The following is a 27,410-nucleotide window of genomic DNA, read 5'->3' on the forward strand; positions in this document are numbered from 1 at the left end:
ATCCTTAACTTACTTTGTTGTAACCAAGTATTGCAGCTCATAAGTAGTATAGGATCACCCACTGTTCTGAGGAGTCTGATAGGATCATATAATCAGCAATATCTAGGCACAATAAGATTTTTTTCAGACGGAATAAACTCTGAATCTCCTTGTTGAAGTCAGCTATTTAATGAATCTTTTCTAGAAACCACTAGAATTCAATACTATTAAAAAAAAAATCTCCGTTTTAGAAAGGTAAGCTGCAAAGCTTTTATAGGTAGTTGAGTATTTTACGACTCAAAATTGTTAACTTTTAAACAAAATATCTGAAAAGCAATTTATCCTTTACTTATTTACCAAGATCCTGTTCAGGGTGTTATATTAGTCTTTCTTGTCAGTGATAATGCAGGAAATGCTAGTTTTAGATAACTGTATTTTTAAGCTCTTTCAGGACAAAACAAAACCCTAAACTTGGGCTTTGGGCAAGTAAACGGATGTTTTTCATATAGTTGTGTTCAAATTGTGAACTTAAGATCTACAGAAACCACTTAATACCTCAAATCAATATTTTTATAGAATGTCAAAAGCTCTGCAATTCACCTTGTAAGTCATCTGTTGATATGAACTGCATGCTACAGAAACCCCCAAAATATGAAAATATGTAGTACAGAATACTAAGTTCACGATTTAATATATTTTTTAGTCTAAGGCAGGGGTGGGCAATAATTTTTGCAGGGGGTCAGGGTGTGTGTGTGCGGATGACACTTCATGAATTTTGGTTCATGGCTGCGGGCCAGCTCTGCTCCAGGAAGAGGCGGTTCCCTCTAGGCACCATGCACCCTTCCCCCCCCCCCCCCCCAGTGCGGGGAGGGAGCTGCCAGTCACATTGAACAGTGAATGATTTAGCACACTCTCTTGCCCCCAGGTCTTGATTGGCTAGGGACAGAGGAGTGGCAGGGTGGGCTGCGGGCCGGATCAGAGGGCTGGGCAGGCCAGATCCAGCTCGTGGGCCGTATCTTGCCCACCCCTGCTCTAAGGTGCCATAGGACTGCTCATTTTTAGTATTTAGAAAACAAATCCATAGCAATCTGCATTTCTATTCTCTACAGACTGAAGTCAGTAGATAACCTTTTGTATGACTCTACACTAAAAAGGTAGCAGCTACAATATATAATCAATTAATTACATTTCAGAGGTTTCCATTTTGTATTCTAATTAACAAAAGTGCAAAATGCTTGCAAAATTAGTTGTAAAAGTGAATTATGAGTCAATTTGCATAAGCCACTCTTTCTGCCAAAGATACCATTTTTGTGACTGTAGATTTAGAGCTTTGATTATTGTTGGGGAAAAAGGAACAAACTAGGAACTTATAAAACAAAGCCTGAAATTGGTATATTTGAAACATCATATTACCAACCTGGACAAATGAGATTAATTATAGGTAGGTCAATTAAACAATGTAGCCAGGTGACCGCATAGAATACCTATGTATAAGAATAGGCTCCAACATATTCAATTTTATTGTGTGTATATTTTCATTTTCACCAATTTCAGCAAGTAGTGAAAAGTGTAAGATTATATGCAGCATTTAAAGCAAGTTGTCAGTACGCAACAGCTGGCATTGAGGAATAGGACAATTCACAAGCCAAACTATAACCAATGTTAGGAAATAGATCATTTGTAACAATGTTTTATTTCAAGGAACATTTATTTGCTGGGCCAATTATGGTAGTTTTCATTTCAATCCTTACCTGCAGGAATTATGCCAAGTACCCACAACTTCCAAGTACATGGTTAGAGCTACAGGAGAAAGTACAAGCACACTGAAGTAGCGTGCTTGCAAGCAGTGTATCACTCAGTTGGGGAAAGTTAAGCCTCATGTAGGTAGCTTGACATTAGGAAAAAAAGATGTAAAACTGGTCAGTGAAAATAAATTTTGACTACTGTTTGGGATTAGTTGGTTGCCTTTCTAGCAAGCAACTGCAGATCACACAGAACAGATAGAACTCTGGTTTACAGAAAAAACTGTTTCTGATCTTGTAGAGGTTTACATTTTTTTCAAACTAATAAATTCTGCAAGAATCATGGAGGTTCAGGAGCCAGCCTCCATGTGAAGAATTTAATCACATAACCCTGAGGCTGTGAAAATGCAAGATGAACACCTGCAAGCCTCTGCTCTCAGAATGATAAAGAGAGTTTATTTTAAAGTTCAATGGGCAGGTCCTTGACACTTCCATTCAAAGTATTCTTATAAATGCAGCCTGAAATACATGCCTGGAATATTTCCTATCATCAGCAACAGGCTGGTCTGCAATAGTACACCAACTAACTTCTTCATGCAATAAAATATAAAACAAATGTGACACCAAAAGAGCCATACCCATTTTAAAAAAAAAAAAAAAAAAAAAAAAATCTAATTTGGGTTTTTTTCTGTCCTACTCTCCATTCCTCTTTTGTCGATTACAGATTTGACTGAGTTTAGGTGTTGCCTACCTTTCTCCTTTGAGATAAACTGAGGGCAGCAAAGTCATTAAACAAAGATGAAGCTGGTGAAGTCAAAGGGTCTGTAAAAGAATGTTAGAAACATTGTTACTACTGTATATCATCAGCACAAATGATTTAGAAAAGAAACTTCAAGTTTAAAATATAACCGGAAAAAGGTTTCTTATACATCCAGAATTAAAGCTAATTTTAAAGTCAGAATTGATAAAAGCATAGCGATTAGATTGCTCATGGTACACAATTAAAATGGCACTCCTTAGAAGAATTTTAAAAGTTACTCATCACCAGTTCAAACAATTATGTGCTGTACTTCAGACTACTTAATTCTACAATTCTTATGGATGCTATCAGTCTTGCCAACTTTTTATTTAGAAATTTAATCAGGACCCAGAGACAGTAAAAGATTTTACAAGTAAATTATTACAGGGAGGCCCTCTCTGATCTGGCAATATCCATGGTCTGGCAGGACCATGGATATTAATGGACCAGAGAGGGAATGAGGGTCAGGCAGGAGCACAGCTAGCACAGGAGCAAGACCAACACCAGTGTCAGGAAGATTAGCCAATGGCAGGACCAGGAGCATGGCTGAAAGGGGAGCCAGGCAGCCAGTAGGCTGACAGCATCCCCCCCAGGAGAGCCTGGATACTGACAGAAGGAGAACAGGATTGACCTCATCTGGTCTGGCAAACTCCTTTGTTTGCAACTGGTCAATTACCAAGGATGGTGGAGGTATTTCTTTCTGTCCTTACACTTTGCCTCCAGGATCATCTAAGTACCATAAGCTGGAGCTCTATCACCACAGTTACTATTTAAACAGGAAACTGCAGATGGACCATAGATTAAAAATATGGGATGACTACTATTTGCCTGATGGGTATCATCTGCTAACAATAATATTTAAACAGGTTTCCTGTATGCCTTCAAAGTGGAGTTCTACTCTGAAGTGTTCCTCAAAAAAGAAGCTTGCAGTTCTCTTCTCAAGGATTTCTTATCAAGTCTGCAGTTTACACCACCAGCCTAAAACTGAAAGTCAGTCAGCTTTCCCCATTCCCCCTTCATATATTGTCCCCAATAGTCAATAGTTTAGAAATAAAAGTCTAATCTGACCAGCAAAACTCCATTGCCTTGAACAATTAATAGCTTTCTATGGGAGTATAGAAGTATAGCTAAGGGCAAAATGTGTTTTGTAAATAATTATTACTAGAAATGAAGCACAAGGAGAGAAGAGCCACCTGACTTTCAAATCTCAGATTGCATTTACAGGACTAATAATTAAGATAGGATTTGTTTTTTTAACTTGTAAATTGACAAGTTAATAGTAACATCATTTTTGTAGCTTCTTGGGAAAGAAAGGCCAGACTTCAAATGTCTGGTTTTGCCAAATGAAAGAGGGAGTCACTTCTTAAAGCATATGCCACAGAACAAGATCAAAATTGATTAGATTCTGTTAGTGCCAAGTTCCTGTCCTCTATTACCTGGAGTTTCATATCAAATAGTCTGTTATTCTCTGGCTGTGGGGGGAGAGGAGGGATATGAAAAACATGAGGTGATAAAACAGAACAAATTTAGTTCAGTTTGTAAATAAAAACAGATAAAAATGTGTGAATATGTGCATGCACATATCTAAAATTTAAAGATAAAACATGTAATTCAACTTCACCCTATTCAAACAACTTGTTTAGTAAGCAGCATTAAAAAAGGATTATTGTTCTGGGGCTATGTAAATAGTTGCTAAAGTAAAGTATGAGAGCTTTATAGTAGATATCCAAGTAAGTATTTTACTTATTTTACTTGATACAACTAAGCAGTAAGAAAAATATAAGTTTTTCCCATTAAAATAAAAGGCAAACTGAAAGTTAGAAAGTTCACTAGTTAATTTGGTTTGGAATATACAGTAATAAAAATAATTGCACAGCACGCTCTAGTAGAAGACAAACTTCTATCACTTCTAAATCAGATTAAAGGGAGGACTAACTCTCCCAACCTCATGGGAATAGCTTTTGAACATACCTTTAAGCATATTTCTTTAAAAGTTCTTACCATGGCCTGCATACTGCTTGGCACTATCATTGAGAAGGCTAGGGGAACTGCTGCTATTTGTCATCCTCTGAAAAAAGTGAAAAACAAAACTGTATAAATAAAATAAATAATTGAGCTAAGGCTAATTAATACAAATTAGAAAATTAACATCCTAATGGCCATTGTCTCAGGGTAAGAGGATATGTGCTTATTTCCAACCTAATAAATTGCTCTACACAGATAAGATTTCTAATTGACAAAAATGTTAAGCAAATGAGAGAAAACAATTCTAATGAAAACGACATAAAAACAAACGATGCATTAAAGCCAGCATGATCTACATTAACTATTTATAGATTAGGAGGCCCTATTGAACCTAAGGATCTCCTTTTTCCTATAGTTTTTCAAAGTGTTAGATAAAGCAGTATCTTTTATTTCTTAAAAAGATTCCTTCATGATGCATTCTCAGGACAACTTCTATTTTGGGGACCAAAACAAAGGGAATACGGCAAATGGCATACTACCACCATACAAATCTCTTCATCTGTGGGGAACTGTTAAGTTAGCATAGCATTTGGTGGCATCTTTTCAATGATGGAACCCAGTGAACTACCACAAATAATGCTTTTAGGGAAACTATTTGATTCTGGTATTGTGCACAGGGAGACTGACAACTTCTGCGGACTTCTGGGCAAAGCTGGGAGTAACCTGGCTCCGTGTCCGTGGAAGGGGCAGGACCAGGAGCATCCAGACCTCTGCCGCCCCCCTCAGCCCTTTGAATCACCAGGCTCCAGGTAAACTACTCCCTTTATCTCCTCCATGTCGATGGGCCTGGCTATGCAACATGATAAAAGGCCAGCAATGGTTTTCTTCAACTCTTTCAACTATTACCAGGCTGAGCCCTGCAGTAAGGGCAGGAATCTTGCTAAGCAAGCATTTTACCCCAACTCACACAAAGGTCAGTATTTTTAGGGTGGGGCCTTAAACAAAAGGAGGACAACACATAGCAGGTTAGAGCTGCCTCCTACCTGTACTGTTATTAGCATTATACATATGCAATTTGTAGTGTGAAAAGATTCTCACCACTTTCTAACTTCAGTTCTTTTATGGAAAGTCCCTGCAAACTTTAACATTCACTTGAACAAAAACATACAAATGCTTCAATTATATTGAAGACAAACAGAAACAGGTTTTGTAAAACAAGTATAGTTATGAACACCTCAAGAACAGAGGTTGTTGGTAACTCTTAATAGCTTGTAACTGAACAAAGCATTACAGTTGTTCTATCAAAAGTTTATACCTGAACATTGACTTAATACAGCTTTGAAACTTTACTATGAAGAAGAAAAATATTCTCCTGAGTGGCCACGCAAGCTTATAGCTTACTGGGAACACTGATCTCTACTGTTGCTTGCATGTGTACTTCTGGCCCCAAATGAGGGGTGTGGTTGACTGGTCAGTTTGTAACTCTGAGATTCATAACTCTTAGATTCTACTGTCTGGCTAAGTCTAAACTTAAAATATTAAAGTGTTGCTACTATAGCAATTTAAAGTGAAAATATGGCTGTGGCACCAGCACTTTATGTAAACCATCTGGCACAAGGAGCGTAGGTCCCAGCACTGGGAGCCCATTTACACTGGAGCTTTACAGCCCTGTAATTTGCTGTGCTCAAAGGAGTAATTTTTCGCACTCCTTAGCAAGAAAATTGCAGCACAGTAAAATGGCAGTGCAGACATGTCCCCTAAGACAAGCTTTTAAAACTAACCCATACATATGATATATGGATGTGAACTTGTACCATGTATCCATGTCCATGGTTAACCAATCAGACAGAGGCAGCAACATGAGGAGAGCAGAGGGAGACGAGAGCCAGTGTGCACAGGAGATGGCTTTTAAGATAGCTTGCCGCATGTGCTGCCTCCCACAGAGCCACCTGCATGTCTCCTCCACCAACAGCACATAAGGGAGAAGGGAGGGCAGACGGGAGCCAATGTTTGAGGGGAAGACAGCTTAAAAGTTGGCTCCTGGCAAGCGCTGGCTCCCACCTGTCTCCGTCCCCCCCCCCCAGGGCATGTAAATGTATAACCGCTGAATTTTTCAATGGTGACATGTTTACAAAAATACACATTTTAACATACCTGTTATGATGCCACTCAACAAAATAAACACTAAATTATAGAGTACTTTGGGCACATTACCAGATAGCAACTTTAGATGTGACCCTCTGAATGAGCTCAGTTGCCATGCTAGCCTCACTCAATTCCACATACTGCATTCCACTTGGATGCTATAGCATTAAACATTCTGTTGTCATGGGATCTATTATGTTTCTACTCTTTCTTGTATTCCATCTCTATGAATCTCCACACATACCCTCTGTCGAACTGTCCTGCGGTGGTTCAGGAGCATAAGTATCAACCTCCAAGCAGACAGTCAAAAACGATGGCCAAACCAAAACTGGTTGTGATTTCTATAATTAGGTTTCACTAACAAATATCAAATGTAAACTCAGGCACTAAAACAGCCTTGACACAGAGTCCCATCTAGTCCCCTCGCTGTGTCCTGCCCACAACCATTTTGCCACACAGGTAAGTCTGCTTTTGTCATAGACTGTCCCTTACATCACGAAACAATAATATTCAAGTTCTTCCCCATCCCAACAGATCAGTCACTCACCCCAAATCAACTGCACTTTTGAACTCAGAGACAGTGTTTGCAGCCAATCTTATAAACATCTAATTATTATTAATAGGAAGAGAAAGCAAGAGAATTATTTACAGGGTTAAAGCATATACACACACACACAAATGAATTACAGTCTTAAGTTTAAAAAGATAATGGAAGTTTCCAAATTAAGTGAGTTGTAGTAGTCCTTTAGGGCTAACCCAGGCTAAGCAGCTGGGGATGCCTTCTTTATGCCTAGAAACCTTGCCACAAGAGACCAAGCAATAAATGACATACAGTTCCTCTTTGTTAGGGGCTTTTAATCCCTTCCCCTCTTCTCTGAGCAGCAAAATCTTCTGATTAGAAGAATTCACGTACAAGAATTTTCTTTATTGGGGAGCGGAGTGTGAACAGTCATTTATCCTCTTTAATATTCTACTCAAGTCCATCTGGTTGCAACGAGCCTTCTTAGGTAGGCAAGATACATCGTAATGGGAGCTGTTATACAAATACTTATATTTCACTTATTGTAAGGATAAATAAGTTATTAACATGGGATTAACTATGTAGAGAAGTGACTACAATGAGTGTCTATGTATCATAGAATCATAAAATATTAGAATAAGAAGAGACCTCAAGACATCATCAAGTCTAGTCCCCTGCACTCAAGGCAGGTCCAAGTACCATCTAGATTGGGGTGGGGAAGATCAGGCCTGGGAGCTGGATCCAGCCCCTGAGGTTCAGGGTTCCAGCACCTCCACCATCCCACCACAAGGCTGAAGTACACAAAATGTACTAGACTAGCCCCCCTCCCCCCAGGCTCTGGTGTGCAAGGGGAATGTGGGGAGTGTGTCTCATTCTCAAGTCAGGGACCACATGAGCGAGGGTTTGGGGGAGGGCTATCTAGATCATCCATGACACATGTTTATCTAACCTGCTCTCAAATTTCTATTGATGGAGATTCCAAAACTTCCCTAGGCAATTTATTCCAGTGTTTAACCACCTTGACAGTTAGGAAGTTTCTCCAAATGTCCAGCCTAAACCTCCATTGCTGCAATTAACTTTTCTTCCTCCTCCTTGTACCCTTTTAGGTACTTAAAGTTGTTACATCCCTTTTCAAAATTCTCTTTTCCAAACTAAACAAACCTAATTCTTTCAGTCTTCCCTCATAGGTCAGTTTTTCAGACCTTTAATCTATGGCCATATTAAATGTTTCTAGAAGCCCGAGAAGACAACCGAAGCCACAACAGTGGCTACTGCTATAGTGGCCAAATAGCCACGTTGTTCAAGCCAATAGCCACATGTGGCTAGTGGCTAGCATGTTGACACCACAGCTCTAGTTAATACAAATTGATTTGCACTCTCCAGCCAACCTGCCTCAGAAGAGTAAAATGCTAAACCTCTGTAACTTTACGAATCAGAGCTAATGTTTTACTATTTAAGAATACTAAGAGGCTGTGCCCCCTGCTTGCTGTGCTCATCAAGCTCCGGTCTCTGCGGAAAGGCAGGCCCAGCTCTCCCCCCAACTGCTGAGGAGATCAGACCTCACCCCCCCCTACCACCTCCCTGCAGCCTGCCCCAGGCCCCCACTCCCTGCAGCCAGCCCAGACCTCTCTGATCCCCTTCAGCCCACAGAGAAGGGCAAGGCAGCATAGGCCATGTTCTCTCAGCGCCCTCCAGCTGGTGGAGGTGGCCTGGGGTGGCAAAGGCTATATTCTGAGCTAATGGGGTTAGCAGGAGGGAGGAGGCCAGGTGGCTGAGAAGGGGAGGGGCTGCAGGACAGAGTGTGATGTGATGACGTCACTCTGTCATCCCACAGGAAAAGATTTTTATAATAGAGAGATTTTAACATGCTATCTTTAGTGATTTTGCACATTTCTTTTTTAATAATAAAATCCAAACATTTAGTAAACCAATTAATGCTACATTTCAAACACAGCATTTACTGAGCTCCAATACAAGAGTAAACAAGTGAAATGAAATGCCTTTGTGGTACACAAGAAAGAGGCCAGACTAGATGATCTAATGATCCTTAATGGCTTTAAACTCTGTCAAACTATAAAGACGAGTCACTTGTATTTACTAAAACAGTGGTTCCCAACCTTTGCGAGCACATGGACTCCTTTTCAATCTACTAAAATTGTACTGACCCCCGCAATGGGAGCAGCAGGAAGAGGCAGCCAGCATGTCCCTTGGCCCACGCTGCTTCAGCTCCTGCCCCCTCTATTCCCTGCCCAGCCATGAAAGATACGGTGAGGGGGCTCTTGTGGCTAAAGGTAGCTCCTGCCCTGGCACTCTGCCCTTGGCTGGGCACAGAACCCTGGGGGAGAAAAAAAAAAGAAAAGGAAAAGAAAAGAAAAGTAAGGATCGGGTCCATCGCAAGACTAGAAAGGGGAGAGGGCTGGAGAGCAAATGGTAGAGCAGCTGACGGCAGGAGGACAGATGGTACCTTCTGGGGTTTCAAGATCCCATCCTGGAGGAAGGAGGCAGCATGCATGTGGCTGGTCACAAATAGCGAACCCCAGGCGAGAATCACCTGGCAGAAAGTCCTAGTCCCTCAACGGGCCTGATCCTTACTTCTCCTTTCGTTCCTAAACTTTCCACAGACCCCCAGTGTACTGTCACGAACCCCTAGGGGTCCATGGACCACAGGTTGGGAACCACTGTGCTAAAACATAAGAATGACAAAAACAGAGTTAAATGAACGCTGCCTGAAAAAGCTATGCTTTGTTGCTCACACTTATCAAAGGTCATGGTCTTTTTACAAGTATTTTGAGTCCCTGACTTAATAGCCTTGATTTAAATACTCAGTACAACTGATTATCTGAGATTAGTGCTCATTGAAGAGATCTGCAATAAAGCCATATGTATCATTGGTTGTACTTGGACTTTTTCCATGGGGACACACAGTCTTTGTAATTGACTAAATTGTTTCTGGATTAAGCATTGGCCACTCTCCTTGGTCCCTTTTATCAGAAAACTCACAGAAAAATTACCCTAATTAACATATGCTGAGATTTTACAAACAAGGAAGCATAAGAGAAAATAGTGAATAACCGAACAATTCTCAAACTAGATTTAGGCAGATAACCTGGGAGAGGTTTGACTTGCAGCACTGTACAGGCAGTCCCCGGGTTACGTACAAGATAAGAACAAACCTACAGTCCCTAAGTTGAATTTGTATGTAAGTCGGAACTGCTACATATTGTAGGGGAAACTCTAGCCAAACATTTCTCCAGAGCTCAGTTTTATTCTCCCACACCTCACTTCCCTCAGTCCTTTATTCTCAAGCTGAGGTGTCTGCTGAGAAAAGCTGCTCCGCGTCTCCCTGGTCTGCTGGGGGGGGGGAGAGGGTGCGCTAGCTTTGCGTCTCCCTGGTCTGCTGGGGGGAAGCAGCTAGTGCGGGGTTGCCTCATCCCGTTTGTAAGTAGGGATCCGATGTAAGTTGGATCCATGTAACCCGGGTACTGTCTGTATACATATACAACAGCTACAGACTCCTATACACCTCATGATCCTCACCACAAAGAAGCTCATGCAGAAAGGCAACTCTGTCAAAACCGGAGTCAAACAAAAAACAAAATCCCTTCTCTAGTGCCACACTGAGGTCACTTAATTCCATATGCAACCATGTCCCATTGCTGGCTACTTCAATACCCAATATTCTGTTGCTATGGTCCTGGATGTGTCACAAAGACCTAGCTCAAAGGCAGCCCCAAAACTAATTCTGTTTTTTTTTGCTTAAGTGATATGAGTAAGTTGCCTCTGTTCAAATCTAAAAGAAAAGCTACTATCAGAGAGCCATCATCACAAGCAACAGTAAGGTGCTTGCTACACTGAGTTTTTCTAAAAATTTCCCTCTGCTGCTGCTACTGGGCTGATGAGAGCAGTACTATAGACCAATAATGTTCTGATTGTTTTCCAATTTGCTCAGAGCATTACATCCAATGGAAGCTACTGGGCACTCATTTTTTTAAACGTTATCTAAATTGAGTGTCCTAATCACAGATTTAATTTTTAAAAGGGGCAGGAGAGGCAGAAGCGCTGCAGTGCTGTTTTTTAAATGCAGTAAGAGCCGCCAGCCTTTTACTACATTTGAAAGGCAGAACTGCAGCGATCCAGACTGAGCAGTCCCAGCTCGCACCAGGTCCTGGACCTACCCTGCTATGGCTCTGCAGTTTAAATGTAGGAGGAGCCTGAATGCCTACATGCTCAGCTTCTACTACATTTCAACTGCAGAGCTGTAGTGATCCCTTATCGACTACTCATGTCATCATCAATCGCCATGGGCTCAATTCCCGTTGGTGTCTGATGTCTCCCTCACTATTTCCTTCCATCTTTCCCTGTCCAGTGCGGAGTAGCTTAGTTTCTGTAGACTAGCTCCACACCAATCTAGTATATGATCAACCCATTCTCTGTGGGGTCTGCCTCTCCTATTCAGACCATCCATTATTCCGAATACCAGGGTCTTAACTTTTTGCTCATCATTCGTTCTGCAGATGTGCCCGAATAGCTGTAATTTCCATTGTATAACCTTCTGCAGTAGGTTCTCTTCCGGCTGCATCTTCCTATATAATTCCTCGTTGGTGCTCTTCTGCATTCATCCTATTCTCAGGATCTTTCTATGGCAATGCCTCTCAAATGGCAAACATCCTTCTCTTTGAATCTTTCGTTATCACCCAGGTCTCTCATGTTTTCAAGACACTCAGCTTCGTTCCTAAGCTAATCACTTTACTTTTCCAGATCATATCCATCACCTTCAAACTCACTCTTGCTTTCGCTATTCTAATTGCAAAGTGTATCAAGTAAAAGATTAGTCATTTACCCGCTACTTAACATCCTTACTCCAGAACAGTTAGTATGGTTATCTGAATATATGGCAATTCAATTACAAAAGGAGAATGTATCTTTCATAAAATTAGTATACTTTTACTGTTTCTTCACTGTCAAGGAGCAGCACAAGTCTGCCCCTACTTGCATCTCATCTAAATGGAAGGATGTGTGAAAGAAGGCAGTCAAGTGCTGATGAACAGGCAGTTAGAGGCATGCTTTGGTGGGAGCTAAGAGCCTAAATATCAAAATAATTGCAATTCAGCATCTTCTGTTCACACAAAAGTAAGTCCCTAATTTAGAGATCTTTCAAATCATTGTGATTGTTATGAAAAGTTCTATTTTGATGGGGAGATAGAACAACATTGATGAGAGAAGCAGAAACAGAGTTTAGTTCTCCACAGGATTGCATACACAACGTATATTGAAGAAGTGCTCGATAAGAGTGAAAAAAGCCACATTCATTCATCCTTACAAAGGGAACAAAAGGATAAAAACCAAATTGTAGTTGCACTTAAAGCTGGTTTTCTTCTGCATTTTTCTCAAATCAGAAAACACATTGATTATATCATTTTCATCTAGGCAAGGAATCCATTAAGTATTTTGCATACCTTTCCGCTCTTTTTTTAGATGCATCTATGTATACAAGTGAAAATTTGGTAGTGAAAAACCTTACACCAAAAGATTTTATTTTATCTTGATCAAGTCTTCTCCTTCTGGTTCATCTGACACTTCTTTTCCCCAAAATACTACCATATAATTAGTTTCTTTTCTCCTAGATTTCCACAGGTCCAGTTCTGCATTTTGAAAGCTGCTACCCCTTATATAGTGATGTCCTGCTCTCTCATCAGGATACCTTCCTACATTATTTCCGAATACTTGTTGAAACCTGTCATAATTCACTCCTTTCTTCTATTACCATTTTCAATTATTTAATTTTCTTTTTCAAAGTGCTGCTACGTTTCACATGAATGAGGCTATAAAGAAAACAGCCCTTCTAAAAGGTATAGTTGCCAGAAACACAAATCACTATTTATTTGTCATCTGCTGGGGTTTGTGAATGATGATACAGGGCTTTTCTTTGACTTTTGGAGAGGAAGAATTGGATACAAAGAATTGCTTCCCTTTCCAAAACTTGATTGGGTTAGTTAGAATATTTTGTTCAATTTACAGCATATCACACTCACAAATTTTGCTTTGTAGACTTCTTCATGAAGTATTATGCAAAAGAATAATTTACTGATTTTTGTACTTAATACAATACATCCACAATTCCGACCACCTCTCAATAATTTAATGTTGCAGAAACTTGTGAATGGATATAAAGTTTTGCACTTTGTTTCTTGGCAGGCTAAATGGTGGAAATTAGAATGTGCTTACCCAGCTTTTGGGCAACAAAGTAATCACAAATATTTCTGAAAAATTCTCTCCAAGTAAGAGACTGTGTCCATCACATTCTTCAAGAAGACCCAACTACCAAAATAAGTGTAACTATAATGTTAGTTGTGCCATCAATTGTATTGCTAATTATTAGCTCTTTTTAACATGAAATGGTTATAGCTGTTAAGACAGAAGACAACTTTTGCCATAATAAAAAGTCCTACAGAAACTATTTATGGTATCAGATAAGCATACAAATGTTTGAGTTTCCTAAATATGAGTCTGCAAAATAACATTAAAGTAATCATACAACCAAAAGAGATGTAGCTATTTGGTTTGCTAGACCTTGCCTTTTCTCTTCAACATCACAATAACTGCCGGGGGGGGGGGGGGGGGAGGGAAGGGATGACACACACAGCACATTTGGTGGGTAAGTTGGCCATCAATCCATCCGTACTTCCAATTAAGCACAAAAGCACATGTGGTTTTTAGGGGATGAAAAAATATTATCCACCAAAAACAAGGAGTCCAATAGCATCTTAAAGACTAAAACTACTAGTCTTTAAAATGCCACCAGACTCTTTGTTTTGTAAACAAACTAACACAGCTACCTCTGAAACCTATCCATAGAAAGGTATCCTAGCAGAGGTGTGGCTGAGGAGGGAAAGCAGGAGGGACCTGATCAACAAGAAAGAGGAGTGAAGGAAAAAATATACTAAAGTGGAGGCAGGTAGCAGCGAAGAGTCTGATGGAATGGGTGTAGAATTTGGGCAAGCAGCCAACCCACAGAAAGGGAAGGATTATGAATACCTGGCAAAAGCAGTTATAGCACACTCTTGCAACTTCTGGATATTAGTGGTCTTTGGACTTCCACTTCCTCAGACTTTCTCTGAGACATTCTTTCCCCTCTACAAACTGTGTGTCTGTCCTAATATTCTCATACCTTTTCCATCACATGATATTTCCATTAGCTTCACCTTCACTACCTTCTATGGTATTTACCATTCTACTCTCCCCTTCCTCTTTATTCTGCATCTTTTATCTATAGATCTAGAATTAAATGAATAAAGATGCCTATCCAAGGCTCTCTCTGGCCTAACATACAACATATACAATTAAATGAAATCTCAATAGTATTAAAATCAGTATTAAAAGGACACTCAGCTACCAAACCCTAAAGTTTTACTACCGTCTTGGCCAAAGTAGTAGCCAATACCAATGCTAGAGAGGAGAAAATGAGACTGTAGCTACAGCTTCGAGAGAGGCTCCATTAAAACTGAAAGAATCACATTCAGATTCCATCATATTGTTGGATCCTTAATAGTTGGGAAGAGCCTGTCCAAACTTTTCAAAAACCTACAGTCATAGGATTGGAAAAATAGATCCTCCCTCTACAGGAAAGAGAACATGGGAGATGGTTCCCTGAAGGTTCCTCTGAAAACTGACCATCATTTTTCCTTTAGATGAAGAAAGTAATCCACAATATGATGAACAGGAGCCTATGAAGGAGAGGTCTCATTCTGCTGGGAACAAGGAACCTCTTCTGTTTTGTGAGCAAGTATATCTAGTGGAGGGTTTTCTGCTATTTAAAAAGAACATTTTACACTTCAGCTTAATAGAGCACTACCTGGGGAGCTACCCACTGAGCATCCAAGCAGTCAGATGTAGGAATGCAGTATCTGATCACAGTTCTGAGAAACTATGTCCTAGCCTGCTGGAGACACATGGGATTTTGAATAGAAAAGCTCAGGAAGCCCAAGAACCAACATGGACTAGCAGTGGCATCTTATGAGCATGCTCAAAACTCTTGACACCATATGGATACAAGAAAAAGGATAAAGAAATTTCTCTTTCCAGGATAGTAGAAATGCATTTGACACAGATCCCAGACTGTGACATGCCCTCAAACAGGAGTGGCGATTCCTCCTGTTCTGTCAGGTAGTGAATAGGTTTATTTCTGGTGTTCTCTAGATCTGAAATGCGGACTTTTCCATGTTCAGTCTGAGAAATCATTTGTGATCACTGTTAAATGATCTGCTGAAATGATTCACTACACAGTTCTGAGACCCAGGAAGGTGAGATGCTTTGAGAGTAATCTTGTTCCCGATGGAGAAAGGCCAAATGTTTATTGCTTCTTAGCAAAGGCGGTCACATGAGGCAGCTCCAAGTTTGTTTTGATGGAACATCACAGCTGTATTATCCATGAGCACCTCAGAGGAACCAACTTTGACATGGGGAAGAAACTCCCCAGCTCACCCCGGGTTTGGGGAAATGCCACCGGAGCCCGGGTTCAGCTGGGGAGTCCCCAGATGATCCTGGGCTCCAGGCAGCTGCCCCTTTGAATTGCACAGATAGGTTGCCCCTTTGAATCACATGTGATCAGCTTTGAGGAGGCTGTCTCTGAGCCATACATCTGTGCAATTCAAAGGGGCAGCTGTGGGGAGCCCAAACTCCTAGCGGCATGCAGCATAGCATGGAGCCCTGGGTCAGTGGAGGACTCTGAGTCCCCCACTGATCCCAGGCTTCATGGCTTTGAAATGCACAAGAGCCACCACTGGGGGCTCAACTCTCCAGGCTTCTTGTCCAACCTCAGTGTCATCATTCTGTTGTCTTTTTGCCTAACCAGCCTCAATTCTAGTCCCACACTCCAATTACTTGTCAGATTGGCCTAGCCTCACCTTCTTGCCCTGCCCTCAGTTTCCCTATACCCTCCTTCACCTATCAGCCTCCAGTCCAAGCCTCCACATTCCATCTACTCCATCTTGCCTCACATGTGCAGCTTTCAGCAGCTCCATACAAAAATTGGGCAGTTCCTCCATGCTGCTTGGGTCCAGCATAGGGCTGGAGTTCAAAGCACAGGATAGAATTCTCATTTCTTGCATTCAACCTGGACCTAGCAAAGCTCACAGCAGCCCAGGGCAGCAAATGCAGGGAAAGCCACACAATGCCCCGGGTTAGATTATGATACTAAAAATCTAAAAAGTCTATATTGAGCATGTGTAAACTGTAATTTTCAAAGTCTAAAACTTTAGTCTAATTTGGGCAGATTTTTGCAGGAACAGCATAAAGTACATCCTTGATATAATGGCCACAAACTTACCACAAATGTCAAGTTCCTGCTCCAAAGCACAGGTGCAGAAAGCTTGCTTAAACAAAGGCTTCAATAATATATCCCTAGCTTTGTTCTTGGAAACAGATTAAATTGTTAGGGCAACTTTGTTTTTAATCATCCTGCGGTACATAATCAGCATGGAAAACTGCAGTCCAAATAGTTAAAATTGGAGGGCATTATTTTGCTTGGAGTCATCAACTCAATTTTTGTTTTTGGAAAATAAAATGTAAATGGGGTTGGGAATGAGGGGTTAAATATGCAGTATGCCTCCAGGGAAAGAGAATAAGCCCAGCCCTCTCTTCCCCACAGTAGCTTGGGGTCAGGTGAGACATGCCTCTTCATGGCCACTACAGCTCCAATGGACACAGCTGAGGGAGGGGTTCATGTCCCCCAGAAGGAGCAGGTCCAGGTTAGGCTGGGTAGGGGCTATGGAAGGACCACCTATCCACAGCAGTGGTAGCTCTGGGCCAGCTCCACATTGGGTGCTATGGCTGGGGGAGAGGTGCCTCCTCCTTTAGCCTCAGCATGGAGCAGACATATCTGGGGCTGAAGGGGGGAAATCCTCTCCTATCACCAGAGAACAGATTGCCACAGGAGAGGGAAGCACAACCCCCCACCAGCCCAGAATGGAGCTGCTGTGGCAGCTCTGCATTGAGGCTGGGAGGCAAAGGGGGCACTCTGCATGTCCACCCTGAGCCCTCTTTCAATATTCACTGAGGTATGTCAGTTTTGAGGACTGCACTTGCTTTGGTGATTCTGTCTCTGTTCTGTTTGGTTTTATGAAAAGCAATCCCATTCCAGGAATAACCAAACCCTTAAGTTGCTTTAAGTTATAAGAGGAAACTGTATACTGAATTTGGTGGTCTTAGCTCTTAGCGTTTAGGAGTTCTTGAACAAACATATACTCGATGAGCTTATTACTCCATTTACTAGTTGATCCATACATTTATGCTTTGAAGTAAGGTGAGCAGCTCTTTCCAACAAACTGTCCTGTATTACTACTAGATTGTAGAAGTTAATGTATAATGGACACCTATATTTGCTATACATTTAAAAAAAATCTAGTAAAAAATTACATAGGAAATGGAAAGCACTTAATTTCTTCTCTTTGGTCAGTGCCACATAGGTAAAGTGTAATAATTGTGAAGCAATTATATGTTCACCTGAGAATTTAGAGAAGTCAAGCTCTTAGTATATAGTTTCTTTAATAGTTCACATGGTTTCAGACATTTAAGGACATTAAAGTGTATTTCAATTAAAAATATTTTATAGTTTTTGATAAAGAGGTTGAAAAAAAATGTTAGCCATACAAATTCAAATGTGATGGGCAAAAATAAGGGGGATGCTAAAAAGAAATCTGGACAGTTAAAGTTAAGATTGCAGAATATCGACCATAAGTCACAAGAAGATTTAATGTACAAAATAAAGCAAAAAAATCAATGGAAGAAACATATTTCATCCTGAAACAAAAGTGCTAATAAGATAATTACAACATGACGGCATGAACAAGGTTGTTCTATTTCCATCCTGTTAGATGAAATTGGCAAGCCTAATGTACAGTAACATTTCAGAACAAGTTCATTTTTGTTGCTCCTGCAACTGAACTGATTTCAGCTCTTGGCACAACAGCAAAACATGGCCATCAATGCTAGTGAGCACTGATATAGCTCACCGCTAACATTACCTGCATCATGGGATATTTTGCTTCAGCAGGACTTCCAAATCCATTAACGCCAATGAAGCTGGTGCTAAAGTAGGAATCTGTGAGACTAGCATCAGATAAGCCACCACCATCTATTCCAGGAACTAAAAGAAAAAGAAAAAAAATATTTCAGATTATTTTAGTTTAGCAAGTCTACCTGTTTCTTGCCAACAACATTTTTTTCTAGATTTAAATCTGCATTTTTAGGAGAAGCAACAAAGAAAGCATATTGGTGCATCTAAAGAAAGAAAAAGTTAGGCAAGAGGGGGGTAAATAAAGCATGTGTGTTCAATATGAAATTATGGCAGAGAATAGGCAGGGCAGAACTGCACATGCCCTTGAAGGCAGGGATGAGTAACTCAAACAATGTGAAAAGAGTAAGGAACAAGTGATGGTAACAGAATCTGATGTAATGCAGTTGAAGCACCAGAAAAGGAAGAAAGGAAAGTAATGATTTTGCATACACAGTAAGTAGTACTCAAAGTGTTCAATAATTTATTTCTAAAGTAACCATTTTTCAAACAATATATTCATTCCTCTTTATGGCAACTTCATGGCAAGTTTACAATTTAAAAGTCACATCTGGGGAAGAACTCAAGCATCATCTTATGACACAGACATTCAATGTTTCCTTAAACTTTTCATTATCTTGCATTTCAAAAGTGCTTAGACATTTTTAGTCAAATTTGCTAAAAAGTTCTTCCAAGCTAAGAACAAGCAGATTTAATTCCCAAGGCACATTTTCAGAAAGTTAAGAATCTAGAAACAAGGCCTTATAATACAAGTATTCCAACTGTACCTATATAGATTTGTTCCGGTGGTGCAACAATGATGTTTAAGGAAAAAAAAAGATATAGTAATTTCACGATGAGCTAAATCAGACAGCAAAGAATCAAGATTTTGTGGTTCTGTGGAAGGTGTGTTTCATAAGACACACGTCAAAAGCATAAATGTGTGATGGCAATAAATGTGTGGATCCAATTCAGAAAAAAGGCCTGTCTCTCACTAGTGCAACTTGGACCTTGGTATCAGCCTCCAGACAGTTGTCAGAATGCTTACATATCTTCCTAGTCACCACTATCAAACAGAATCAAATAGATCTCTGTACCAAGCAGAAAGATTGCAATTGCTGGTATTCAGACACACATGTGAATGCAGGGTTTTGAATGCAAAAGCAGGGTACATGAACTGGTTGGTAACTTCTAGTCTGGAAGCAGGGAACAGATAGCAGGAAAGTAAACAGAGAAGGCAGTAGAGGATTAGCAGCACTCAAATGGCACTAGCCTTTACTGAGTTAGCAACTGGCAAATTGCACTCACTCTTCAACCTATATCCTGACTTGAGCCAGGCAACTTAAGTTAATAACATCACTGTTCTTGAATGATAGACTGTCTGTGGATGGAGGGGATAAGTTAAGAGGTACATTTTAAATATCACAATTTAACTCTTAATCTAATCCTGACATGACACTGGCATTTAGCTGACTACATTGAGATTTTCAGGAATGGTATATTACAGATATTAACTACTTGTGGTCATTAAAAAAATAATTACATTTTCTTCAAATCAATTTTGAATCCTAAACTTAAGGACTAATGGAATGGGAAGGCAGAACTATATCTGTATATACAGCACATTCAAGATTCTCTTCCAAAACTCCAGAAGAGCAGCTAAGAGGGAGCTCTGGACCAGACCCCCCTTTATTTAAGCCCAGCAAGAGCCAGAACTATTATTCTATATGTAGTCTGGTCCTGTTCTTACTCCACTCTTTCGAAGTTGTTTAGTTGGGAAGTGTGAATTCAGAAGAATGAAACAAAACTATTCCATTGTGGAGACCTACTGTAATGAGACAATACTGAAAAATACAGCACTGCCATATTGTTACCAGCCCTTGTAAGTCAGGACCCAACCTGGGTTATAGTATATTTAAATACAACCTATTATTTTGTTGGGACAAGGAAGCCCAGACATTCATCAGATATTTTTGTAAGATGGAATTCTGAGGCTCTATTTAGTGACAATTAGTTGTTTTTTATTCAAAACTGCTTGGGTTTCCACTGAAGCATCTACTGCCTTGGAATCAGGAGTCTTTCCCTGAATTTCAGTCAGTATTTTTGAACTGAAGTACTGCTGCAGCTTTATGCTACAATGTACAAGTTAAATCCAGGTCCTTCCTGAGTGGTGAAGGCCATTAGCACTTTCCAAGTTTCAAGAACAGTTGCCATTCCAAGACACACTGTATAAGCACATGGGCATTTCTACTATTTCACACTACATTTCCTTCAGAATCTTTAGTGATTTACTGCAACTGAATGTCTCAGATGGCACCATAAACTTCCTCAAATATTTCAATTTGTTTGGGAATGTCACATGGATTTCTTGCATGAAAATACACAACTTCACGTAATTTTTTCATTATCCTTCATTATAAAAGCTGACTTTAGATACCTAATTTCTCTGCTACATTACAGTTATAAGCAAAAGCCAAGACTACATAAAACTGCAAAAAAGAGGAGAAAATTCACCTTCTTTCAGATAGTTACTTTGTGCATTTCACAGCATTTTTGCTTAGACACAGTAAGCCTTTTCTACACTGCAGGGTTTTTGCACAAGAAGCTTTTTGTGGAAGAGATCTTCAGCAAAAACTTCTTGTGCAAAAGCATGTCCACGCCTCAAAGCGCATCGCAAAAGTGATGTGCTTTTGCACAAGAGAGCATCCACACTGTTTGGACATGCTTGTGCAAGAAAGTTCTGATCGCCATTCAACAGAATGGCCATCAGAGCACCTGTGCTTTGTGTGATAGACTCTTTTTGTGCAAGAAACCCCTGTTGAGCATCCACACACACCTTTTTGCGCAACAATCATGGGAAAAAAGGAGTTATTTCTCCTAGAAAGAGGTATACCTAAACTGCAAAAAGTCCTCTGTTCTGTCTATTGACTGTAGATTTTCTTGCACAAAAACGCTCAAGGTATGGACACTCCGCAGGTTTTTGTGCAAAACCCCTGGGCTACGTCTAGACTGGCATGATTTTCCGCAAATGCTTTTAACGGAAAAGTTTTTCCGTTAAAAGCATTTATGGAAAAGAGCATCTAGACTGGCACAGACGCTTTTGCGCAAAAGCACTTTTTGTGGAAAAGTGTCCGTGCCAATCTAGACGCGGTTTTGCGCAATAAAAGCCCCCATCGCCATTTTCGCGATTGGGGCTTTTTTGCGCAAAACAGTTTTTAGCTGTCTACACTGGCCCTCTTGTGCAAAAATATTTCTGGAAAAGGGCTTTTGCCCGAATGGGAACGTCAAAGCATTTGCGTAAGAAGCACTGATTTCAGAGAGCAGAACGTCAGTGCTTTGCGCAAAATCAAGCGGCCAGTGTAGCCAGTCTAGACACAGCCCTGTAGTGTATGCATAGCCTTAGAGTAGGTCTACACAGGGTTATAAGCCCTGTGGCAAGGCCATGTTGGCCCAGGTCAGCTGACTCGGGCTTGGGCTGCAGGACTAAAAATTGCTATGTACATGTTTGGGCTCAGGATGGAGCCTACACTCTGGGATCCTACCCCTCACAGGGTCCCAGAACTCAAACTTCAGTTCCTGCCAAAACATCTACACAGCTATTTTTCAGCTCAAAAGATTGAGCTCTGCAAACCCAAGTCAACTGACTCAGCTGCAGGTTTTTTAATCCACACACAGCCATGTACCCTAAGGGTACGTCTAGACTACTTGCCTCTGGCGACGGAGGCATGTAGATTAGACTACCAGGCATAGGAAAATGAAGCGGCGATTTAAATAATCCCCGCTTCGTTTACATTTACATGGCTGCCATGCTGAGCCAATCAGCTGTTTGTCGGCTCAGTGCGGTAGTCTGGACGTTCCGCGGTTGACATCAAAGGCATTTGTCGACCACCCAGGTATGCCTCCTGGGATGAGGCAGGGTAATGATCTACCAGTTTGTCCATAACTTCATAGCTAGGTTACTGCACCACACTGTAGTACAAAATAAGTATACTGACCTTCAAAAGATAACCAGACCAATACAGAATACCTATACGTCCCATGCATCACCAGTCACAGAAAGCACACCTCTCTAATGCTCCACTCACTACACTGGCTCCCCATAAAGAAACATGCTGATTTCAAGGTGGTAGTCCTCAGACACAAGGCCTTCCACTGCGCTGTTCCAAGCTACTTAGTAGAACAAACCAATCTTCCTTAACAATCATACTCCACAGAAATGATTAAATGAATGACCTCAAAGGTTTAACTTATTAAAACAGAAGACAATAGTTTTCCTGATAATGGTCTGAGGCTATGGCATTCTATTTCAGAGGTAAAGAGTGAATACTGGCTTCCCTGCCTTCAGAATAAAACCTCAAGTTTCATTTCTTTAACATAGCCTTCCCATATCAACAAATAAGACAGACAGAAAAGGACATGATGCAGCTCATATAGACATACATTAGAAAAGGGAAAATAGTTTCCAGCCACTTTGCTAGAAGCCAAGAGACACAGAGTCCACTTTGTCAGACTGTCTTCTACAAGATTATTTTGGGGGAAACAGTTCATACAGCAACAGGTGCTTGATAAACACCGAAATAGATGAGGCAGTTGTCACTTTGTGTATTTTCTAGAAGACCACAAATGATATGTCAATAGCTTTCTTTTCTTTTCTTTTCTTTTCTTTTCTTTTCTTTTCTTTTGACAACTAATTATTCAGACAAGCTACAGATTTTTCTTCATCCAAGAAAGGCCACAACTGTTAGAATAATTTTTAACTGTGTCAAGCCAGCGCAAGAACCCTTTTTAGGCTGCAAGTGACTGGACTTCACCAAGAATAAACAGTACTGAGTAATGGATCTCAGACACTTACTTTTCCATGTATAATAGGCCTGGTACACACCCTTGAGCAGATTTTAGACTTTCCACTTTGAATTTTTATTGACACACATTTACTGAACAAAATTAGACACTGCATTTAATATATCCATCTTGATCTTTTCTGTGTAACTAAATTCATAAGTTTATTTTCAAACTGTTTAACATTTGGTACCATTAAAATATAATGTCCAATACGGTTCAATTTCCCAAAAGTATATTTTAATTAGCTTAGATGGAGTGTTTACTATTTTAGGATGGTGGGAAACTTACAAAGTTGGGTAAGTTGTCTTATAAGATACATGGATGTATTTTTCCTATATTAGCATTGTTTATGCTTCAGAAAAGCAAGGTTAAATATTCTCAAGATAATCCTCTATATTGCAGGGAAAGTTAGCTAGACTAGTTTGAGGAGCAAAGATGGACATAGAAAGAATGCAAACAACAGACTGGGTTTCTCTTTCACACCACATCTGTAAAAAGTGTCTGGTGAGCAAACTAAGATGTCAGGCAAATAGATATAAAGAACAAAACATATTTTAAGTGGCTTAGAGGATCCAAAACATTATTTACTTCTAACAATGCTGTAAAGCAACTGAAGGCAGGAAAGTTTAGAAAGAATCATAGAACATTTTTTCTACTTTTTAAAAGAAAACCATCAAGCAATTTCTCACTTATGATAGCACAGCAGTTCAGCTGTCCTCCTCTACGATACTTCTTCCACTACCATAGCAAGAAAGAGAGGCTCTTGATTACAGGCATGAGAGATGAACAAAGGACAGCAACAGCTTTTTATTTAAAGAAGAGTAATGTCAATATCTGTAAGTGGACATCCAGCTAACTATCCAGCTGGACCATGGATATTGCCAGACCAGAGAGTGCCAGACTAGAGAGGATCAACCTGCATTTCTATTGCATTAATTCAGTATCATAAACAGATGCAAAAATATCTTATGAGCAGTCTTCTCAGAAATTGCACTTAACAGAAATAGCTCTCTCTTTAATACCACATGTGATCAGGACGCCCATTTTATCTCATTTGAAAGGTAGTGCCTCTAGCAGCTCTTAATATCCAGATATTGTTGAGTAACAACAAGCATCTCCTGCTAAATAATCAAAATCCCTGCCTGCAGTGCTACTAAAAGAATTACACAGGGCTGACTGTGCTCAGGTTTTGAGATCTGACCAGATTGCAGACAAAATGATAACAGTTGGCCCAGGAGAAAAGGTAAGACCTCCTGTTAAGCTCTGCTAAACCACTGTTTTGTGATCTGTTGTATAATTGTATGTATGTACACACATACACTCCCCCTCTCTCCTCCAACTACAGGCCTCAGTCAAATGCCCCTTTTTACTCTGCAATTATTGAAAGAAGTTGAGAGCAACTCCAAGTACAACTGCTAAACAGGAAGCTCTGCTTTTCATGAGCTGCATAACTATGAAACAATGCTTAACTAAAACAATGGTTTAAAAGGGATCTGCAAAGTATGCCTAATGACTTGGGTTTGTGCCCTTTTTTATGCTTCTTTATAATGTGTAAATGTTGTCTGAAACAAAGGTTTGGGAGGAGATTTTTCTGCTTGTTTTTAATCTTAAAAATAACAGGATTATAAAATTTGGTCTTTCCCAGCTTTACGGGGGGGGGGGGGGGGGGGGTGGGTCTCGCAAATTAAGAGCTAGCTTTCTTCTAGATTAAGGGAACAGACAAGATGTGTTAATCTTTAACTGGGACAAACTTTCTCTCAAGTGTTTACTATGTACTCACATTACTGTTAAACATCATCTCTTTTATTAAAGATTGGAATATTATCTTTGTTCCTAATTTTCTGCAGCACAGTATATCACAGTGCCAGAAAAATAATGTCCAGAATTAACCTAGTGTACTGCCATCACAGCTTAAAAAGGTGTGTTTCTACAATGAGAAGGCAGTCTTAATTCAAAATCCTACTGGATATAACGAACGGGTACATTTTAACTTCAATGTAAACTAACCTAAAAGAGGGATGTGAATGTTTAACTGTCAAGTATCAGAGGGGTAGCTGTGTTAATCTGAATCTGCAAAAGTGACAAGGAGTTCTGTGGCACCTTAGGGTACGTCTAGACTACCGCGTTTTGTCGACGGAAGTTTTGTTGACAGATACTGTCGACAAAACTTCCGTCGACAAAGAGCGTCCAGACACATTGAGTTCTGTCGACAAAGCAAGCTGCTTTGTCGACAGAACTCCGTAGTCTGGACGCAACGTTACAGGCAATAACACCTTCTGTCGACAGAGTTCTGTCGACAGAAGGTGTTATGCCTCGTAAAATGAGGTATACCAGCGTCGACAAAACTGCTGAGTTCTGTCGACGTTATGTCGACAGAACTCAGCGGTAGTGTAGACGCTGGTATAGTTTTGTCAACAAAAGCCCACTTTTGTCGACAAAACTAGGTAGTCTAGACACACCCTTATAGATTAACAGATTTATTAGAGCACAAGCTTACGTGGGCAAAGATCCACTTCATTAGATACATGTAGTGGAAATTCTAGAGGGAATTTCCACTACATGCATCTGATGAAGTGGGTCTTGGCCCACGAAAGCTTATGCTCTAATAAATGTGTTAGTCTATAATGTTTAACTGGTAAGCCCACCCTTAATGGTGGAGTCTTACTGGTTAAGGTTAACTGGTGGCAGCTGAAGCAGCTCTCCACCTGCCTCGGGCAGGGGGCTGCTTCAGCCCTGCCAGAGACAGGGCCTGCTCCAGCCAGGACACCAGAGCAGCCCCTAGCCGCAGGATGCCCTGGCCCACCACAGGCAGGGGCTGCTCTGGTGTCCTGGCAAGAGCAGCCTCTGTCCATGGCAGGTCTGGGCACCCCACAGGCAGGAGCTACTCTGGCTGGGATGCTGGAGCAGACCCTGTCTGTGGGACAGCCTGGCCCGCCACACGCAGCAGCTGCTCCAGCCCGGATGGTGCAGCCCCTGCCTGCAGCGCGAAGGTCACTCCCTTTAATCGATTAACCAGTTAAACAAAACCTAAATGAGTTTTCTTTAGCAGCAAAAACAAAACCTGGTGTGGGATGTCATGTAACACTTAGGAAGACAGCTTTTTAGCTTCAAAATGCTATGATATTTGTAGGGCTTATACTCAACCCACTTAATTCTGTAATGACTTTTCCTCTATCCAGAAACAGCCATAATACACATGGATTAAATGCAATATTTGAATATTGTTTAATGGATTCTCAAGCACAAGTCATGTGCTTTATATTATGTGTTTTTCAAGATACTGTGTACTGTCATTACCGCAGTGACAGCCTTTAACTCTGATATCCCTTCTATGCATGTTTTAATATAGCATTTCTCAAGGAAAGACTAAGACTAATTATCTTTATTACAAACATTCCAACTTAATGATCAAGTATTTTATTTACAAAGAGGAAAAAACAGGAAAACAAAAACAAAACAGCAAACTTTACCTTACCATTAATACTGGGGAAGCTAATCTCCTGTCTCAATACTGCAAAATGTACATGTCATAGAAGTATCTAATCTAGACTGTAAATTCCTTGGAATAGATGTAATTTCTTCCTTTTTATTTTTATACAACCACTAACAACTCAGCACTCAAATGGGGATAACTGAATTATTCTCTCCTTTGGCACCCCACACTCTACAGCAATTTGTCAATCCTCACACTTTCAAAATATGAACACCCTCTAAGATCTTCAAAATATGTTCTCTCCAAGTGCTTTCCAAACACAACGTCTACGTCTACACTGGCACCCTTTTCCGGAAATGCTTAAAACGGAACAGTTTTCCGTTATAAGTATTTCCGGAAAAAGGGCGTGTACATTGGCAGGATGCTTTTCCGGAAAAGCACTTTTTCCGGGAAAGCGTCCGTGGCCAATGTAGGCGCGCTTTTCCGGAAAAAAGCCCCAATCATCATTTTCGTGATCGGGGCTTTTTTGCGGAAAAGACTACTGTGCTGTCTACACTGGCCCTTTTCTGGAACAGTTTTTCCCGGAAAAGGACTTTTGCCCGAACGGGAGCAGCATAGTTTTTCCGGAAAAACACTGACAATTTTACAGTAGATCGTCATTGCTTTTCCGGAAAAGCAATGTTCAGGAATAGGTTGCTTTACTGTGGTGATTAAAATGATTTAAAAGCATCAAGATGACTTAAACTCAGTCACACAACACAAAAGCCATGTGATTAGTGTTTCTTTAACTCCTTACACATTATGCTAAAATACAGATATTAGGCAGCCTTGGCCATCTCAACACCAAAGCAGGATAGTTTCCTATTCTAGCTTTCCTAGGGTATGTTTGTCCTGCACATTAAGCTTGGTTCTGGTGTAGGGATGTTAAATCGTGA

At 40.5% G+C, this 27,410-nt stretch overlaps 1 protein-coding gene across 6 annotated transcripts in view; it reads right to left on the bottom strand.

The window, feature by feature from the left end:
* PAN3 (poly(A) specific ribonuclease subunit PAN3) overlaps positions 1-27,410 on the bottom strand; it is a 115,419-nt gene that overhangs the window by 76,308 nt on the left and 11,701 nt on the right. For 4 of the 6 annotated variants that reach the window (XR_012900724.1, XM_075919223.1, XM_075919222.1 and 1 more), the window contains exons 2-4: positions 18,172-18,293; positions 4,522-4,588; positions 2,473-2,543 (exon numbers count right to left, since the gene is read on the bottom strand). Coding sequence is in view for 5 of the 6 variants with exons in the window: in XM_075919223.1 (XP_075775338.1) it covers positions 2,473-2,543; positions 4,522-4,588; positions 18,172-18,293 (260 nt within the window). In the remaining variant the exon portion in view is untranslated. Of the gene's footprint in view, positions 1-2,472; positions 2,544-4,521; positions 4,589-10,687; positions 13,308-18,171; positions 18,294-27,410 lie in introns of those variants that run through there. The other 2 variants (XM_025179393.2, XM_075919224.1) reach the window with 2 other exon arrangements.

The sequence above is a fragment of the Pelodiscus sinensis genome, chromosome 1 (genome assembly GCF_049634645.1).
Source record: "Pelodiscus sinensis isolate JC-2024 chromosome 1, ASM4963464v1, whole genome shotgun sequence".
In the NCBI taxonomy this organism is placed as follows: domain Eukaryota; kingdom Metazoa; phylum Chordata; order Testudines; family Trionychidae; genus Pelodiscus; species Pelodiscus sinensis.